The sequence below is a fragment of the Ochotona princeps genome, chromosome 8, assembly GCF_030435755.1.
Source record: "Ochotona princeps isolate mOchPri1 chromosome 8, mOchPri1.hap1, whole genome shotgun sequence".
NCBI classification, from domain to species: domain Eukaryota; kingdom Metazoa; phylum Chordata; class Mammalia; order Lagomorpha; family Ochotonidae; genus Ochotona; species Ochotona princeps.
The window spans coordinates 10,931,433-10,951,242 of record NC_080839.1 but is presented as its reverse complement, the minus strand read 5'-3'; the positions used below and the strand labels follow the sequence as shown (position 1 = coordinate 10,951,242).

At 42.3% G+C, this 19,810-nt stretch overlaps 1 protein-coding gene across 8 annotated transcripts in view; it reads left to right on the top strand.

Annotated features, from left to right (window-relative positions):
• VWA3B (von Willebrand factor A domain containing 3B) overlaps positions 1-19,810 on the top strand; it is a 222,942-nt gene that overhangs the window by 151,807 nt on the left and 51,325 nt on the right. For 7 of the 8 annotated variants that reach the window (XM_058667564.1, XM_058667561.1, XM_058667560.1 and 4 more), the window contains one exon: positions 19,547-19,665. In XM_058667564.1, the coding sequence (XP_058523547.1) occupies positions 19,547-19,665 (119 nt within the window). Of the gene's footprint in view, positions 1-10,678; positions 10,780-19,546; positions 19,667-19,810 lie in introns of those variants that run through there. The other variant, XM_058667565.1, reaches the window with a different exon arrangement.

Below are 19,810 nucleotides of genomic sequence, written 5' to 3'. Positions count from 1 at the left end.
AATGTCTCAACAGTGTGAGCTACATTTAAAAGTAAATTTCTCCAAAAACAAACATGCCTAGGCTAGAGAAACAATGTAAATCAAAGGAAAAAACCATAGGGGAGGATTCAATTACTGAATACAGGAAAAATGTAGTTTTGTACACAACCACATGAATAAATAACATAGAGACAAATGTCAGAAAAGTGTTACATGTGATGGACATATGTCAAGGCTCAAGGGAATGACTTAAAATATGTGTGTATCAGAGTTAATATATTCACACACATCCACACCATAAAGGAATAAAAACAATGATAGATAAGTCAGCAGGAAACCTAAGGACTAAAAAACATGTTAAGCATATACAAAATTGACTCTATTGACAGCCGAATATATATACTAGAAGAGAGAATGTTAATTGTTGCATCACAAAGAAATGATTGGTATTTGAGGTGTTGGATTTTCATGTTTTGATAATTATACAAGCTATATATGTATCAGGATATCACATCGCACCCTGTAAAGTTTGTGTAATTATTATGTTAGTGTTTAAAAAAGACTAAAAGGAATTGCACAATTTAAGAAAAAAAAAGTAGTAAGAAGGAGGTACCAAATGTGCACTGAAAATTACAAAAATTATTGAGATAAATCAGGAAGAGCTAAAGAAATGCAGACATGGCTCATATTCCCAGATCGAAGGACTCAATATTGTTTAGAAGGAAATTCTCCTCAAGTTTTTTTTTGGGGGGGGCAAAAAAGGGTGGGTACAGAGTGAGGCTTATCAAACGTCTGGCAGACTGCATGTTTTGTTTTTTATAGAAAATAACAAACAGATCTTAAAATTCATTTGGAAATGCAGGGGAATAAAAAAAGTCAAAGTATTTGTAAAGTGAAAAAAAGAAGTCAATTAGTCAGCCTTTGCTCCATCAAAATGGTAGAGCCAAATAGTGCTGATAAACGGGAATGAAAAGCATAGAATGAAGTGAGAACTTTTAGATCCTGCTAGCAGGGGTATAAATTGGCACAGTGTATTCAGAGGCCATAGGAACTTATAACATACACCCTCAGCAAATCTGTATACCCCTAGTAATCTGTGTAAGGAAATAATCTGATACGACAAATATATAGATAGAAAAAAATATTATTGCGTTATACCTAACAGTGAAAAACTGAAAACAAATATCTAGTATACATTCATGTCACAGAATGTTTTGCACTTGTTAATGATCACGTTTCTGAAGAATTAATTGTTTTATGGGAAAAAGCCCTCAGTATTAAGCTAAAGGAAAAGAGAGCTTAAGACTGCATTGATAGGATGTTAACGATTTGGCTACACAAATGTCTGGCATGGGCATAGCCCTCTGCCCTCTCTCCCTTTTTCTTTCACTAAAATGCTAACGGTTTAGCTGAACAATGAGACTCTTGGAGATGATTTTTTTTTATTTGTAGACTTATTTTTTTATTATGGTCATTTAAACTCTGAACATACATCAGAACTATACTGTGGGGGAAAATTAAGAGAAACCGACCAAAAAGCAAATAATAACATGGCATACATATAAACAGAACTTAATTCATTGTTTTATTTTTGTGTGATAAGTAATATACAGATGCATTCTCAGTATGCACGCCCATCCATTGATTCATCTCCCAGTGCCAGCAGCTGCCAGCGCTGGGTCAGGCCACAGTCAGAAGGCAGGAGCTCAGCTCCATGTGGGTGGCAGGATTTTGAATTTTGAGAGACACATTCAAATCATCTCATGAATACACTTTTATATTTCTACTAGTTTGTTCTCATAGACAATGTACAAGAAAACCATTTTCCTAAGATGTACTCTAGATGACACTTGTTGATAATCGTTTGTTCTGAGTATAAATATGTTTTGAAAACCATAAAAGTAGAATGTGCTAAAGTGGTCAGCTTAGTGACTTGGTCCAGCATTGGGACATCATCTCTGAGATATAATCAAGACACCTGCGCTCTAATCATAGTAATGTAACTACTCTGAGCTTGTTAGGAGTGAGAAAGTCACACACATGTTAGACACTACTTAGCAGGCACTCAGTAGTCATTGCCTCTCATTGTATTCAGCAGATACCACATGACTACCAAGAATCTGTCCTGGGGTCCAGACACAGTGCCAAACAGTACAGCCAACCTCCCTGCCCAAGCACAACTTAGTCTCCTGAAGGAAACAGCAATAGAAACAAGAAATTTGAATTAAACTTGCCAGGTGGATGGCATCAGTAGTTGTGGTATAGTGGATTACTGCAGTGTCGGCATCCCAACGGTTGCTGGTTTGACTCCCAGCTGTGCCTCTTCCAATCCAGAACCCTCCTAATGTGCTTGGGAAAGCACTGGAGGCTGGCCCAAGTCAAGAACTGCACCCCCGTGGGAATGCTGAAGGAAGCTCCTGACTTTGTGGCCCCTTGGGGAGTAAAGCAGTGGATGGAAGATCTCTTGTTCCCCTGTCCTTTCCGCCCTCACCGCCCCTCAATCTCCTGTTCTCTAGATCTCTCCCTCTGTAACTCTGCCTTTCAAATAAACAAATCTTTAAAAGTGCCAAGTGGTAAGTACCAGGAGAAGGCAAGGAAGGAGAAGCCCCTATCCCCGTTTCAGTTGTCGGAGAAAGAAAGCGTACCTTCACAAGTAATGGTGAAGGTTTGACCTAGGGCCAGAGGAGGCGCTTAGAGGGTGAAGAGGTGGGAAGAGGGCCCAGGCAGTGGGGGAGTTGTGAGGAGGCCTGAGGGTTGTGCAAAGTTTTTTGGGGAAGGGAAGTACAGTATGACCAGAGGAAGGTGTTAAAGTTGGAACGGCTTTTTTTGAGTTAAGGAGTTTTGAACTTTGGCTGCCATATGGAGATTAGCTGGCAAGGCATAAGCTGGGTGGACTGTCAGCAGGCAAGGTCTCAGCGGCAATATCTCAGGTCATCCATATACCTTCGTCTGCAGGACTAAAGGACGTGGTGTTAGCTGTTCTCTGGAATTCAGTTTAGATCCTACTAAAAAAGAGAAAGGAGGAATAGCAAAGATCCTGTTCTTCAGAACAGTCTGGTCTCTGCTCTTAGAAAGCAAAGCGAAGGGACAGGGAGGAACATTTCTCAGTTGCTCTCCATGGGCACTTGTGCTTTGGTGCCTTTGTGGTGTTGTAAATGCTCATCACGAACGGCCAGCTGAGCAGTGCTCTGCCCAGCCTACTCGCCCTCCTTTAGTAACAGTAAGAGCAAGAATCATGGTGACAAAAGAAATACACCGCAACAAATTCCAAGTGCACTTTCAGTTCACATTGCATCTTTTAAAACGTTTTATTTTTTTAAAAGGTTTGTTTTAAAGGTAGAGTTGGAGAGAGACAGAAATGCAGGATCTTCAATCTGTTGGTTTACTCTCCAAATAACCTCAATGGATAGGTCTGGATTGTGCAGAGACCAGGACCCAGGAGCCAGGAGCTTATTCCAGTGGCCCAAGCACTTAGCCCACAGTGAGCCATCCACTGCTTTTCCCAGGCACGCTAACAGGGAGCTGGATTGGAAATGGAGCAGCTGGGACGTGAACCTGTGCCCATATGGGATGCTGACTTCATGGCTGGCAGCTTAATGTGCTAAACCACAACGCCAACCCTCATTATTTTATCTTTGATAGGCAAATCATAATTATACCAATTTATGAGGTATGATGCTATTTATACATTCCTGAGGGCACTTGAAAAGCTTCCTAGTAAATGTGTATTACCAAAAAGAAAAAAAAAGATACATGGATTTCAAAGCTTTCTGGCACTAAAATTATCTTTTCATTATACTTCTGTGAACTTTTAGAAGTGTCCTGATCTGCATACAACTAAACTAAACTAAACTAACTAACAGAACCCTCATCTGGCTTACCTATTTTTTTTTTAACGGTGAGATCACATGGCATCACTCTGTGTGAAGTCTTAAAAGTTGAATTCATCAAAGTAGAGAGTAGAATAATGGCTACAGAGGCTGAGGCAAGGGGGAGGAAAAGAAACAGAAAGGGGAGACGTTCATCAAGCAGTGTGAGGTTTTGGACAGGAGGAATAGGCATGGAGATGTATTGCACAGCAGGGCAACTATAGTCATAAATAATGTATTGTATATTTCAAAATAACTAAGGGAATCAATTTCAAGTGTCTCACATTTGTATATTTTATTCCCCAACATTTTTGCCGACTGGAAGAGAGTCTCAGCTATAAATGTAAAGAATAGCCAAGCAGTAACCTGAAATATTTCACACTTCATGAGATGGATAGCTTTTTCTTTTTTAGATCTGGACCTGACATCTTAGGAAAAAGTAAACAAAAAGTAGAATGGAGCTGGAAACCTGCTGGCCCCTAACCCACTTGGCCGAGAATTCTAATGGATTCTTGATCTTGTGTTGTGTGCCACATCTGCCTGGGAGGAATTGTAAAGCAGTGTTGGCTTTTATCCCCATCTTTTGTTTCATTCATGACTTATGTATGGGGTTCTTTCTTCTTCTGGACCAAAGTGCTGTTTTGGTTTCCAGTGTCCCCTGTGCCAGCATCAGATCCTTCACCTTGGAAATGAAGCACTGAGCAAGAGAGGTTGCCCTAGCAACTCTTCATTACAAGATGAGAAATGGGCCAGATAATTTTATCTGAGCTCGTTCAAAAAGACGAATTCATCACCATGTCCTATGCAGAATGAAGCTGCTTTTAGCTATTTGATGAACCTAGACTTCACAGCTCTTTGTTGACCATTGCTTTGGGGAAAAAAAAGGAAACAATTTGGGAACATTAGTCTTCATCATTGGAGAGTCTATATCATCATCCATCTCCCCCTCATTATCATAATGTCTTCATAGGTCCCATCAAGACCTCCAGCTTTGTCCTATTCTGAGTTCTGCAGTTATCTGTGTGGATTTGCACTCCATCTCTGTCATTTTCTCCTGAAGGGCCTAAAGAACCCCCTAATCTAGGACGTAATAACACTTCCTGACATAGCAGGTTCTGAGCAAAGCACTTGAGAGCATCAGTGTGTCTCATCTGCAATTTATAGCAGCCTGTGAGGTTCCCTGCATCACCTAGCCGGCAAGGGATGTTAGGTATGCTGAGTTAGGGCTGCTGCTAAAGTCATGACATGCTGCTGAACAAACTACAACTTGAGAGGAAAAAAACCTTTCTAATTAAAATATTTTAATGTCAGTTATTACAACAACTATGTATTGAATGCATAGAGTGATTAGAACGCATAGAGAGAGGGAATGCATACAAAGGCATAAGTAATAGAGTTATAATTGCACTGCACGTGAATTACCTGGTGGTTGACTGGCGAGACCCTATCCACTGCATATGCAGGTGTATCATTTGTTCTTTGTTTTTATTTTTACTAAAATGAAGCCAGACTTAAACATAATATTTTGTTACTACATTTTTACTGAACTACCTGTCATAGCATGAACATCATTGCTATCCCAATTAAAATGTTCACTAGCAGAATAGGGTAAGGACACGTTTAAACAGGCAGGAAAACATTAGCCAGTATGAAGCAGAGAGAGCACATTCCAGGAAATAGGAGAGGACAGAATGACAGCAGAGGGGGCACCTGGAGAATGACAGACACAGGAAAGCAGGGAAGACAATGGTGTGGTTTTGCAATGACCTATATTTCAGCAGCATTCAGCAAGTGACAATTTGAATTACACCAGCAGCCGGAACTCAAAGAACAACAAGGTGGGAAGGGGTGTTCACTGAGATCTCAGGTGAACCCAAAGAACTGCCCGTCAAATGCAAGATTTATGGGAGTCCCAGAAGGTCCATGCCTGCAGAAAGAGAAGCTGGGTTTACAAATGTATTTAATGAAATAATAAGGGAGAATTTTCCTAATCACAGAACTCCCAACAGGGTTGACCCAAAATGATCTTCACCACGACACATGATAATCAAGCTCTCTTCAGTCAAACATAAGGAAAAACTCCTTCAATGTACATGTGAAAAAAATCAATTGACATACAAAGGAAAGCCAATTAAACTCACAGGAGACCTGTCACAGGAAACTCCACAGACCAGAAGAGAATGGAGCAACATATTCCAGATTGGCCCAAGATAACGTCCCCAGCAAAGCTTTCTTTTGTCTTTGAAAATGAAATAAAATCCTTCCACAATAAAGAAAAGTTGAAAAAAATGTGCCTCTTCCAAACCTGCCCTGCAAATAATACTTTAAGATGTTTTCTTGACAGAGAAAAGGAATAGCGCCCACCAAAATCAAAGGCAAATGCGAAGAACAACCCAGTAAACCAACCAATGAGCAACCCATGGCTAAAATGACAGAACCAAATTAGCACCCATTCATATTAACCCTGAATGTAAATGGCTTAGATTCATCAATCAAATGTCATAATTAGCAGACTGGATTTAAAAAACAAAACCCATCTATTTGTTGCCTACAGGAGACACATCTCACCAACAAAGATCAGCAGAAGCTGTATCTCATGGATTTTGGTTTTCCTTTTTTTTTTTTTTTTTTTAGTTTCATCTCTTCAAAACACTTCCTCATTAAATTCTTCAATGACTTATAGATCATACAGTAGCATCATTTTCTTCAAGAAGGTTGTTGATTTTCTTTTCATTTCTGCAATTACACGTTAGTCACTCAGTAGCATGTTATTTAACTTCATGGCATTTTAAATTTCTTCTTCTTGTTGTTGATTCTGTTTAGTGGCTTTTCATGTTGTGAAATTCCAGACAGTAACTGTGTAGTGGAGACTATCATATCCAGTAGCATGTTATTTAACTTCATGATGTTGTAAATTTCTATTTTTCTTCCTGTTATTGATTTTGTATTGTGGCTTTTCATTTAAGGGGAGTATAGTAACTGTGTAATGGAGACTATCATATCCAGATGTGAGGATACAATGCAATATGCATCTCTACTTCCAAGTTAAGGATGGACTCCCAATCAAACTGTTACAATAGGATAAAACTGTGACAATAGGATGCTGGACTCTTCACCATTGTCCATGCCTGCAATGATTTATATGACAGTTTATGAAGAACTATAGTAATAATTTAGGGGAAGTCAGTGGGCAGGGGGAGGGAAGTTGGGAAGGTGATAAGGGAAATTCCAGGGCAAGGGTGGGCATTTTGTACAGTGGTTAAGACATTGCTTGAGACCCCTGCATCCCATACAGAGTGCCTGGATTTGAGTCCTGACTTTACTCTTAATCTGGCTTCTTGCTAATACAGCACCCTGGGAAGGAGCAGGTGACGGTTCCGATATTTGGGTCACGGCCACCATCCAGGTGGGATGACCTGGACTGAATTCCCAGCTCCTGGGCATTTGGGAAGTGAACCTCCACATGGGAGCATTCTCTCTTCTCTGTCTCCCTTCCCGACTCTGAAATAAAATAAAATACTGAATATCATCAAAAATTATCTTCTCTGTTTTCTACAGACTTAGATGTAAAAATGTGAGACACCGTCTATACTGTGGTAACACATTTTTATGGGTTGACAGCACACTGCTTTACCAATTGATTTTGCAGCCTTGCCTTTATTCTGTGTCTCCTGCTGATCTTTCTATTGAAAAGCAGTTATTGAGCTTCAGCACTCAGCAGCCTGTACACCTGCAGTATCTATCTATAAAGCCACTGCATCTGTACTCCAAGATTCCTCCATGTAGAGTTGGCACAGCTTTTGTGTTCTAGCCACACAATCCACTCAGAACCTTGCCTTAGACTGGTGGTAAGCCCTGGGATATTTATAGGAAGAACTTATTTAATTGAACAGCAGAAAAGCTGATCAAATTCACTCGGTAATTTTGAACAATAAACATGTAATCACCTGTTTCATGATATTTTCTCAATTTCAAATGTTTTGGGCTTACTTTTAAACACAGCTGGAATGTTGTCAGGTAGAATTCTCCCTGTTCTCCTTGAACAATTAAGGCTGTGTAAACAATTTGTATGTTCTACTTCCTTCATTTAATGCATTTTTTTGGCAGTGACCATTTTTCTTATAATGATCATTTTGTGGTGAATTTTAATGTTTGCCCTGTTACAACTTATTTCACTATTCTTCCTGATATTGAGCAGCTTAGTTGAAATTTTAAGAGTGTTCATTTTCCTAAATCATTTTGCTATCAGTTAGAACAAGAAGAGCAAAAAGCAAGATAACTACAAAAAAAAAAGACCCTTTGTCTTTACGTTTTTATTTTGAGCCTTTATTGCTCATAATAGTTTTATTTGAAAAATCATTGCTAATATTCTTAGCAAGCACCTCTGTAAAATAGCAAAATTACACTTCATTTCATGCTGTGGTTAGCAGAATTCAAATTTTGTACAATCCAGACTTAATTATATAAGATAACTTTAAAATAATTTTGCAGCCTCAGCCATTATGTTAATATACGCAGTTAATCTCTCATGTATTCAAAAAATGGTCATTTTGTTATGTATTGTACTGGAAGCTAGTATTTTAAAGAAGGAATACATACATATTTTGGTGGAGAGGAATGCAGTGTAATAAACCACAATGAAATATGTTTGTTGTATATCAAGATATATGAGAATGAGAAAACAAGTGAAGTGCCTACTGCATGGCAGAGAGTAAGAACAAACATTGTTATCATTATTGACAAACCTATTATTTTCCTGCTTTCAAATTGTTTTCTGAAAAGCTTCATTTAAGAAAGAGACATCTGATATGTTGTGTATAAATTAAATTGAAGTATAGGTGAGGTGGTCACAGAAGGTGGCTGGGAACTCGCATTCACTTTCAACATGTTGGTTACTCATTACTATGTCATTTAATTCCACAATGATGTAAATTTTTGCTGATGGTATGATGGAGCTTTCAATTGACTGGGATAATACTCTGCTAGCTCTGTCATCAGACCAGAGAGGGTATACCTAAGAAGACGTTGAACTTGACTGGACAATAAGATGCTGGACTCTATGTTTGGTATATGCTTGCAATGGGGGAATCTCAACTGAACTTGAGCTGTGGTTATGCAACAAGGTGGAGGAATCCACCATGGTGGGAGGGTTTGGGGAGGGGTGGGAGAACCCAAGTATCTATGTAACTGTGTCACATAATACAATGTAATTACTGAAAAAAAAAAAAAGTCGCTTCATACAACGAAAAACAAAAAAAAAAAAAAAAAAAAGAAAGAGACATCTGGCCTGGGATTGTGGCACAGCAAGTTAACTGCTGCCTGTAACAGCTGTCATGCCATGTAAGTGCTGGTTCAAGTACCCACTCTTCCACTTCTGATTCAGCTCCCTGCTAATACACCTTAGAAAAGCAGAAGAAGATGGCCCAATTACTTGAGCCTCTGCTACCTCTGTGGGAGACCCAGATGGAATTCCAGGTCCGATCTGGCTCTGCCCTAGTCATTGCTTGCATTTGGGTAGTGAACCAGTGGATAGAAGGTCTTTCTCTATGTCTCTCCTTCTCTATATATATCTGCCTTTCTAATAAAACATTTTTTAACATCTTTAAAAAAAAAATGAAGGTCTTCCATCTGTTAATTCACTCCCCAAGTGTTGGCAAGAGTTGGAATGCATCCGTCTGAAGCCAAGCGTTTAGAGCTTAGTCCAGCTCTCCTGCATGGGTGGCAGAGGCACAAGTAGTTGCGCTATCCCTTGTGGGCTCCTAGAGCATGCATTAACGGATAGCTGGCATCAAAAGTGGAGCCTGAAGTCAAACCCAGGCACTTCCATACAGGATGCAGGTGTCCCAAGTGACATCTTAGCTGTTGGGCCTTTACCCCATGATTCTTATCTTTTTTATTATTATTATTAGTTTATGAGAGAAAGTAAGAGTTCCTACATCTGCTGATTTCATTCCCCAAATGCCTGTGACAGCCTAGGCTGGTGCAGGCTAAAGCTGGAAACTGGAAACTCATTCCAAGTCTCCTTCATGTATGGCAGGTATCCAATTGTTTGAGCCATCACCACTGCCCCCTTTAGGCTATATGAGTAAGAAGATGTGATCAGGGGACAGAGCCAGGACTCAGACACTGTGATATGGGATGAAAGTATCCCAGGGGGTAACTTAACTATGGGCCAGTGCCCACCCCTGATAAACCTGTCCTTAAATGTCTATGGAGTATTTCATCTAATAGTAGATACAAATTCTTATGGAATTCATCCAGAAAGACATATCCATTAATTTTAGGAATTTATTCTGCCTTTATTGTCAGAGACTGTCCCCCCGCCTTTTTTTATCTCTGCCTCCTTCCTTCCCTTCCTCCTTCCCTCTCTCTTACCCTCACTATCTTTCCCTCACGCATAGTAAAAATCTCCTCACAAAGCTTTATTATTAATACCAATTTTGTCAAGGCTTCTAGGTTGACCTCAACAGAATTGCAGTAGGCAATGCCTTGAGCCTACTGTCTGTTATCCAATATGATCCAAAAATGTCCCTCACTAGCCAGTTCTGCTTCATGTACGTTATGAAAATGATAACCAAGCCATTTTTAAAGCTGTGGCGATTGGATGATTTTATTCCCCCAAGAAACAGAATGCTCCTCCTCTGGCTTTCTTACAGAAGCTAAGCAAGCATGATTTTTGAGAATGTGCCTACTGGCCTCATCGTCACAATGAGGTGGACATCACAAAGATGGTTTCCAGGTGACAGCCATGTGACCACCATGTTATAAAACTAAGACCACAAGCTCAGGGTGTGGAGTATGACTTTGTCTTTTCCTAAACTTGTATGCAGAAAGGAATGAGAGTGGGTGCCCACAATCCAGATTTGAACTACTGCCACACTGAAGGACACGATGGCCTCCCCAAGCATGAGATCTAAATCCACAAAAGAGGGAAGTAGAACATCCAACGATGGATTTTCTTTGAGGACATTAAGTCAAGTTAAGCTGACCCATGGGGGAAACGCTATAATGTTAAGTATCTTATGGTATTGATTTGCAGTTGACGTATGAGTTGATAAAATCGGAGAGCTTTCTACAGACTTCTGCAGGGGTACCTTGGGTGAGAGAAAACTTTAAGGATTTTTTTTAATTTGTTGAGACTGATTTATTTTGTCTCTGAATGTTTATATGACATGCTTTTGTGTTTTGAGAGTTAAGTAAGTCCTCCCCCTTCCCAACCTCCAAGTCTTCATTTAGTTTTCAAAATCTGCATCCCACACTTTAACATACAGTTTTGGTTCCTTGCCTTTGAGAAGGATTTTTTTTAAGATTTATTTATTTTTATTGGAAAAGTTATACACAGAGAAGGGGATGCAGGGAAAGATATTTCTTCCTTTGGTTCACTCCCCAAGTAGCCGCAATGGCCAGAGTTGAGCTGATCCGAAGCCAGGAGCCAGGAGCTTCTTCCGGGTCTCCCAAGTGGGTACAGAGTCCCAAGACTTTGGGCCTTCCTCCACTGCTTTCGTAGGCCACAAGCAGGGAGCTGGATGGGAAGCGGGGCAGCCAGGATTAAAACCAGCAGCCATATGAGATCCTGGAAGTTGCAAAGCAAAGATTTAGCTACTAGGCTATTGTGCTGGGCCCAACAAGGATTTTTAGAGGGCATATATTCGGGCTTTTAATCTTATTTCAGTTTTTACCTCCTGCTTTGATGATCTGATCATGAAATGAATTCAAAATTAATTAATGTAATTTTTTTTAAACAACAACAAAATGAAATTGAATCTGTGGGGGAATCTCAGGGTTGGTGCTATAGTACACTGACGTAAGCTGGCACCTGTGGCATCCCAGTTCAATTCCTGGCTGTTCCATGTCTGATCCAGCTCTCTGGTTCTGTGCCTTAGAAGGCAGCGGAAAATGGCCCCAGTGCCTGGGCCCCTGCACCTTTGTGAGACTTGGATGAAGCTCCTGGCTCCTGGCTTTGGCCAGGCCCAGCCTTGGCTGTTGTGGCCATTTGGTGTGTGAACCATCAGATGGAAGATATTCTCTCTCTCTCTCTTTCTCTCTCTCTCTTTCTATCTCTCCTTCTGTCTCTGTAACTGCCTTTGAAATGAATAAATAAATCTTTTTTTAAAGTCCCTCCTGTTCACTTCACTCATCCTGAAATCCTAGTATTTATAGGTAACCACTGTCGAAAATTTTAAATCTATTATTCTTATGTGTCTGGTATTTTAGAATTCTTGAGAGAGAGAGAGAGAGAGAGAGAGAGAGAGAGAGAGAGAGCAGGCTTGCTTTACTCCCCAGGTGCCCACAGCAATAGGACTAGGTCAGACAAAGGCTGAAAATCCTAACTACTTGAACCATCACCTGCTGCCTCCCAGGGTGCCAATCAGCAGAAGCTGGAGTCAGGAGTAGAGGGCAGGGACTCAAACCCAGGCAAACCAGTATGGGATAAGTTTGTCTTACCTGGCTGGCACCTTAACTGCTAAGTTTAACGCCTGCCCACAATACTTTAGAAATGAAGAAAACCTCACTGATAAAGCTGAGGTCCCGTGAGCTGCGCCTTTTGTTTCCTTTCATCTCTGTTCTTCCCAGAGGCGAACACTAGTCTGAATTTCCATGTGTGTGCTAATTAAAAAGTACCAAAACATTGGTCTACAGGTTTAAAACTTTTATTTTTTTATTTTTTTATTTTCTTTTTTTGAAAATAGCAAACTGCTTTATTATATACCATTGCAAAGGTGATAACTAATGTCCCATGCAAACGATTCTACTGTTTTATTACATTATTTACAAAATTTAAATAAAGTGTACACAGCTGAGGGTCCATTACAAAGAAATACAATTTTTTTCATCAATTACGTTGCATTATGTGACACTGTTTCATAGGCTCTGGGATTCCCCCAACCCCTCCCCCTACCTTCCCCCCATTTATTTTCTTTTTAACATTGTTTACGTTAGTTGAAAAGGATGCATGTCCACTTGGGCCTCTAATTAGGACGGAGAGGTTCAGGTACAGAGGAAGGAGGATGGCACAAATGTTTCAGTTTTTTTTCTCCTGTGTCTGCAGGGGAGAAATGGATGAGGGGGTGCTCCTTGGTGTTAAACTACATCAGTCACTGAGAATGGGGGACAGTTCTTTGATGACTGCTTAGAGACCCTGATATGGGGAAGATTATTCCGAAGGTGTCACTTGAGTGGTTTCCATAGTTCTGAGATGTTGTCTGCTTCATTGCATCATGGTTGAGAAAATCCAAGGTCTGCTGGCTGGCAAAGTCCACCTTAGTACATCTACAGACCCAGGAACATGCTGCAAAGCTTGGCCAGGAGAATTGCCCATCCTGTTCTGCTTTCCATCCTCTGGTGAGGCAGTTGATATCCTCTGCTGTCAGAAGAGCTGGCTGTTTCCTATGTGCACCTGGACATGCTGTCCACCACACAGGCATCAGCAATTAAAGGAGGCCCAGTCCCAACACAAGTACTCCAAGGTCAAACCACATGCTGTGATTTTCCCTGTGGCCAGGGTCTATGTCCAGAAAACTAATTGGGGAGTCCCCCAAGAAACCTCACCCAGAGTGGTCTCAGACTTGATTCTTATGTCTGGTCTCTCACCTGTACCAACCAGTGCACATATCAGTGGATACAGCTGCCTGGTCAGTTCCACCCCAGCCCTATATTTCACATGAACTGAAGGATGCTGCTGCCCAGCCCAGCCAGCCCTCCACAAGTTGATCCTCACACATACCAGTAGATCCTGTGGCTTAGCCAGAGCAATACACAGTAACCCCTGCCAGGCCCACACCAGGCCCTGGGTTTGTGCATACCAGCCTCTGCTGCAGTCTAACCCAGCCCATTCATATTCCATCTAACTCTCATGCACGCCCATGGGTGTTATAGCTTAGCTTAGCCTGGCCAGCCCCCAGACCAGGCCTTCACATATGCCAACAGGTGCCACTGCCTTGTCCAGCCTGGCCCTGCTCAACTCTGGTTCTTGTGCTCACCAGTGATAGCTATAGCCTACAGAGGAGTGCCACAGTTTCCCTACCAGGCATATTCCCAGCCCCAGATCTTGCACCTGCCAGGGGCTTCTTTGGTCCAGTCTGACATGACTCGTACCCAGTCCTGACACTTGCCAGCTGATGCTGAGGCCTAGCCTGAAGTTCACTTATCAGTCCTACTCCTAGCCATGGGTCTTATATGTGTGCCAGCAAGTGATGCAGTCCAGTCTGAGATGGCCTGCTCATAGTTTCGGCATTCACCAGCAGGTGCTACAACCTGGCTCAGCCCACTCTGCCCCCGCCAGTCCCAGCTCTCACTAGCAAGAGCAGCAGCCCAGCCTAATCTGGCCCATCACCAGCCCTCATGTGAACTGGTGGGTGTTGTGGTCATTTCTGGCCTGGCCTGCAACCTGTCCTGGCCCTCACTCATGCCAGTGTGTGCTGTCGACTGACCCTGCCTGGCTCTCCCCTAGTCCCAGCACACAGGTATGCCAACAGATGCTGCTGCCCAATAATAATCTAGCCTTTTCCCAGCCCAAGCTGTCATGGTCATCTGCAGGAGCTGTGCTTACCAGGGGAGTTCCCCAAGTTCCCCTCTCAGGCCTGATCCCAGCAAGGGATCTCATGTGTGTCAACAAGTACTGCTGCCCAAGCTAATGTGGCCAGCCCTCAGTCCTGGCACTCACCAGCAGGTACTGTGGCCTAATTTAGCCTGTCCCATACCCATTCTGTCTCTAAACCTTCAGTGAGTGCTGGAGCCTAGCCCAGTCTGGCCCTTCTCCAGACCCGGCTCACATGCATGCTGAGGGTTGCTGCAGCCTTACCCACCCTGGTCCGCCCACAGTGCCAGCTCTTGCTTCACCAGTGAGAGCTGCAGCCCAGCAAATGAGTTTCCAGATTTCCTCCACCAGACTTGTTCCTAGTCCTGGTTCTTGCATGTGCTGGTAGGTGTTTCAACCCAGTCTAGCATGGCCCACCACAGTCTCAGTTCTTGCTGGCAGGTGTTATAGCTTAGTCCAGCTGGGCACAGCCTACATGCTGTTCTGGCTCTTGTGTGTGTCAGCATGTGATGAGGCCTGGCGGTACCTGGCTTAGCCTGCCCCCAACTTCAGCTCTTGTACTTCCCAGAAGAACCTGGCCTAGCACGGAGTTCCCCAAATTCTCCTACCATGCCTGTTTCCAGTGCCAGATCTCATGCATGCCAGCAGGGGCAGTGGCCCTGCTCAGCATAATTTGATCTTAGCCACAGCCCTTGCCTATGCCTCTAGGTGCTGCAACCTGGCCCCAACTGGCCTCCTGACACTCTCTCAAGTGTCAGTTGGGTTCCTGTCAGGTGAGTTCTGTGGCCCAACCTGGCTCAGCCTGTCACTGCACTCAGCTCTCTGCTTAAATCAGTAGGTGCTGCAGTTCCACGGAGGTGAGCCCGCAATCTCCCTGCAGAATCAGCATCCAAATCTGGTAATCTCACATTCTGCTGTGTGCTTTGTCCCAGCCTAATGTAGTCCACCCCGTGCTCCGACACTCACGGGCAGGTACTGCAGCCTAGCCCAGCCAGCTGTGCCGTGTATGTGCCAGGGGGTGGCAGGCAATGCTATTGAGCCTAGCCTGTGTCTCCCTCATGGGCAGGTGCCTTGGCCTGATCCAGACATTTGCTCCGGTTTGCCCCCTCTAAACCCACTCTGTCTCAGCTCCCTCACCTACCTGCAAGTGCAGTGATCTGGTCTGTGTGGGAGATCCCAGAAGTCATTCCTTCCTTGTCAAACATGCTGTCAGCTGCTCCCACTCCAATACATCCTCATAGCCTCGTTCCCAGTCACTTGGCCTGCAGTTGTCTGCCTTCCCCACCTATCTTTTAAAAAGTAGAGAGAAGGAGAGAGAGGGAGAAAAAGAGAGAGAGAGAGAGAGAGAGAGAGAGAGAAAGAAAGAAAGAAAGAAAGAAAAGAAAAGAAAAGAAAAGAAAAGAAAAGAAAAGAAAAGAAAGAAAGAAAAAGCAAGCAAGCGAGCAAAGAGCAAGAAAAGAGCAACTGTGTTGGCATACTGGAATATTTAACACAAACTTGGCATTAACCAGGCCCAGAATGTTCACCAGTTACTGGCTGCTTTTCTCTCTCATTGTAACACTTACCTAGGTACAGGACAATCTATCCAGTTGCCCTCAGCTGGGGCAGGTATGCAACTTTATACAAATTGTATTGCATAAGCTTCATTCTGAAATTTGGTATTTGGCTAATACTATCTTTTCGAGACTTAACCATATTGATTCTTTTTTTCTTGCTGTATTTTTCCATTATCTTAAGTTCACTACCTTTTTTTGTAAATGCTAATATATTTAAACTTACTTCTAAACTGTAATTTTTTTCTGCTTAATATCATTTTCCTTTGTTTATTTCTTATTTCCTGACATTTATTGGTGAAACTGTTGCTGTGTCCTCCACCTCCCACCTCTAACTTTCAGAAGTAGTAGATTATATTTTTATCCTTTAGTGAGTATTTTAAAAGTTTTAACCTACGGAGATTCAGAGTGACTTATTTTGGTTTTTGGTTTTGAAGCTATGTGTCTTCCCTGACTAATCAAGGTCTTCTTTTTGGGGTGAGAGACCTCCTATCACTGCTGACTGCAAGCACTGATCCTAGCTGGTGCCCGAGTTTCCCAGAGCACTCAGTCCCACTTGTTTCCCAGAGTTGGGCTCCTCCTGCCCTGCCATATTTGAGCGCAGAGCTGACAGGCTTCAGCCCTGCTCATTTGTCCATGGTTCTGCCCAGGCTTTTGTGTCTAGAAGTCTACTCGCCAAGCATAGCCTTTTCGTTTTTGTTTTGTTTTGTTGTTTGTTTGTTTCTCTGATTTTTTTTTTCTTAAATTTTAATGACACTGGAGCCAGTGCAAATGGCTCCACTGGCTAATCCTCCACCTGCAAGTACCAGCATTCCATATGGGGAATGATGGCTTATGCGCCAGCTGCTCCACTTTCCATCCAGCTCCCTGCTGATGGCCTGGAAAAGCAGTGGAGTACAGCCTAGGGCCTTAGGACACTATACCCACATGGGAGAGCTGGAAGAAGCTCCTGGCTTCTGCTTCAGATCAGCTCAGACCCGGCTGTTTGGGGAGTAAACCAGAGGATGGATGATTTTTCTCTGTCTCTCCTTCTTTCTGTAAATCTGTCTTTCCAATAAAAATAAATAAATCTTTAAAACACTTTAGTAACACAATACAGATTACATAATTTTACAGGCAAAAGTGAATATAAAAACATAAACCATATCATCTTTTGAAATTGATTTCTCAAGAGTATTTTGGGAAACAGTCGTTGTCCATATTTCCAAAATGCCTACGTGTGCCTTATCGTCAGAATCATACAGTTTTGGAATAATGATGGCATAGTTTACTATTTTCCTGTTAACTTGTTCTTTTTTGTTTAAATGTTAAGATCTGGGACATATCTCTTCATAAACATAAATACATTCATTGATGAACAAATATTTGTTGAGGGCATACTCTGTCCCATGTTGTATTGTAGATGATAGAAATAAGACAATTTTCCCTCTCTGATAAAACTTAAAATCTGCTTGGAAAAGAGGTAATATGCAAGTGGGTAAACAGTAAAAAACTGCAGGTACTGTTAATGAGAAAGTATAATTGGGAAGAAAAGAATGATGGGAGGCTCTGACTCGGGAAGATGGAGTAAATACATTTCACCCAAGATCCCTATTAAATATTGGACAGATGCATGGAGCAACTATCATTGAACTTTGAAATTGAAATGGTCCCCCCCCCCCAAAGCAAGAAATGACACCAGAATTTGAAATTCTACCAAACTAATCCTATGTGTATTGTTTCCCTCAATCTCTGGAATGGCGTGGGAGATGATCAGAAGTATCCCCCAAGCCACAGAATAAGCAGCAGGTATAGAAAGAAGCTTTTCTGGTACTCTGCTATTTCTGTAGATTGTGGCATCCTTGACCACTAAAGCCTTCTTTGACTTGTGTAAAACTTCTTTGACTTGATAAGGAAAGCAATCGGAGAGATATTAACTATAATCAAATATTCTCAAAACAAAATACAATGTAAAGTGAGTATATGAAAAAGATATTTCAAAAAGTTCTTGGAAAATGAAATTAAAAGATAAATTCAGGGCCCTGCATGATAGTCTAGTGGCTAAATCCTCACCTTGCATGTGCCAGGATCCCATAGGAGTACCAGTTTGATTCCCAGCTGCTCCATTTCCCATCCAGCTCTCTGCTTGTGGCCTGGGAGAGTAGTAGAGGGTGGACCCTTAACTCACGTGGGAGACCCAGAAGAATCTCCTGGCTCCTGGCTTTGGATCAACTCAGCTACAGCCACTGGAGCCACGTGCAGCTGAGCTAACGGAAGATCTTTGTCTCTCCTTTTCTGTGTAAATCTGCCTTTCCAATAAAAATAAATGTATTTTTAAAAAATGATAAGGGCCCGGCGGCATGGCCTAGCGGCTAAAGTCCTCGCCTTGAAAGCCCCAGGATCCCATATGGGCGCCGGTTCTAATCCCGGCAGCTCTACTTCCCATCCAGCTCCCTGCTTGTGGCCTGGGAAAGCAGTTGAGGACGGCACAATGCATTGGGACCCTGCACCCGCGTGGGAGACCCGGAAGAGGTTCCAGGTTCCCGGCTTCGGATCGGCGCGCATCGGCCCGTTGCGGCTCACTTGGAGAGTGAAACATCGGACGGAAGATCTTCCTCTCTGTCTCTCCTCCTCTGTGTATATCTGGCTGTAATAAAAATGAATAAAAAATCTTTAAAAAATGATAAGTTGGGCCCGGCGTGGTGGCCTAGCAGCTGAAGTCCTTGCCTTGAACTTGCTGGGGTCCCATATGGGCACTGGTTCTAATCCCAGCAGCTCCACTTCCCAACCAGCTCCCTGCTTGTGGCCTGGGAAAGCAGTCAAGGATGGCTTAAAGCCTTCGGACCCTGCACCCACGTGCAAGACCTGGAAGAAGTTCCTGGCTCCTGGCTTCGGATCAGCGCAGCACCGACTGTTGGCAGTCACTTGGGGAGTGAATCATTAGACAGATGATCTTCCTCTCTGTCTATCCTCCTCTCTGTATATCTGACTTTGCAATTTACAATAATAATAATAATGATGAAGATAAGTTTACTTTGGTACAGGCAATTTTGAAACTCATTCATGCTCATCATTAGAAGAAGTGACAGATCCTATTTCTTACTGTCCACTCTTATCAATTTGGCATCAGTTTTTTTTTATCTTTCTGACTTTTAATCGTACAGAAACTATTTTTTTATTAATTATTTTGCATTATGTGACAGTTTCATAGGCTCTGGGAATCCCCCCACCCCTCCCCACGCCCCTCCCCCCTGGTGGATTCCTCCACCTTGATGGCATCAGTTTTTTAAGAGAATGCTGCATTTGAACTGGGTTTGTTTTTTTTTTTATAGCATGTTAGTGTTTGTTTTGTTGGTGGTATTGTCATTGTGAGTTAGGGTGTGTGTGTGTGGGAGTGGTGGTGGTGATGGCAATTTTATCAAAATATATTGTTTTCAAAGTTAGAAAGAGTTAACAATGACATAATGATTCTTATCTTTTGTCTGGGATTTCCTGTATTGTCTAACTTTTCTACATTTATGGTGTATGTACTTTTCAAGCAGAACAGTTGTACCGCCATGTAGCTACATTTTGAAGCATGTGTTAACCCAGTAAGTGATACTTTCCTTGCCTTTGATGTTGATGTGCAGGTGTTCCCTCTGGCACACGTGTGCAATGACACAAATAAGATGACATTCATTAACCCCCAAGGAGTCAAGTTCAATCTCTACAAGCAAAAAGTGGAACGGGCAATTAAGTCCTACGAAAAGTAAGTATCACTCCTGGCTACTCAAATTTATTGAGTTTGGCTTATTTTTTTTTATTGAAGCTTCAGTTTTTCCTCTGAAGCAGTTATTTAAAAATTGCTTCAATGCCATCATGAGCCCCAGCAGCTAATACAGGGGCATCCTGTG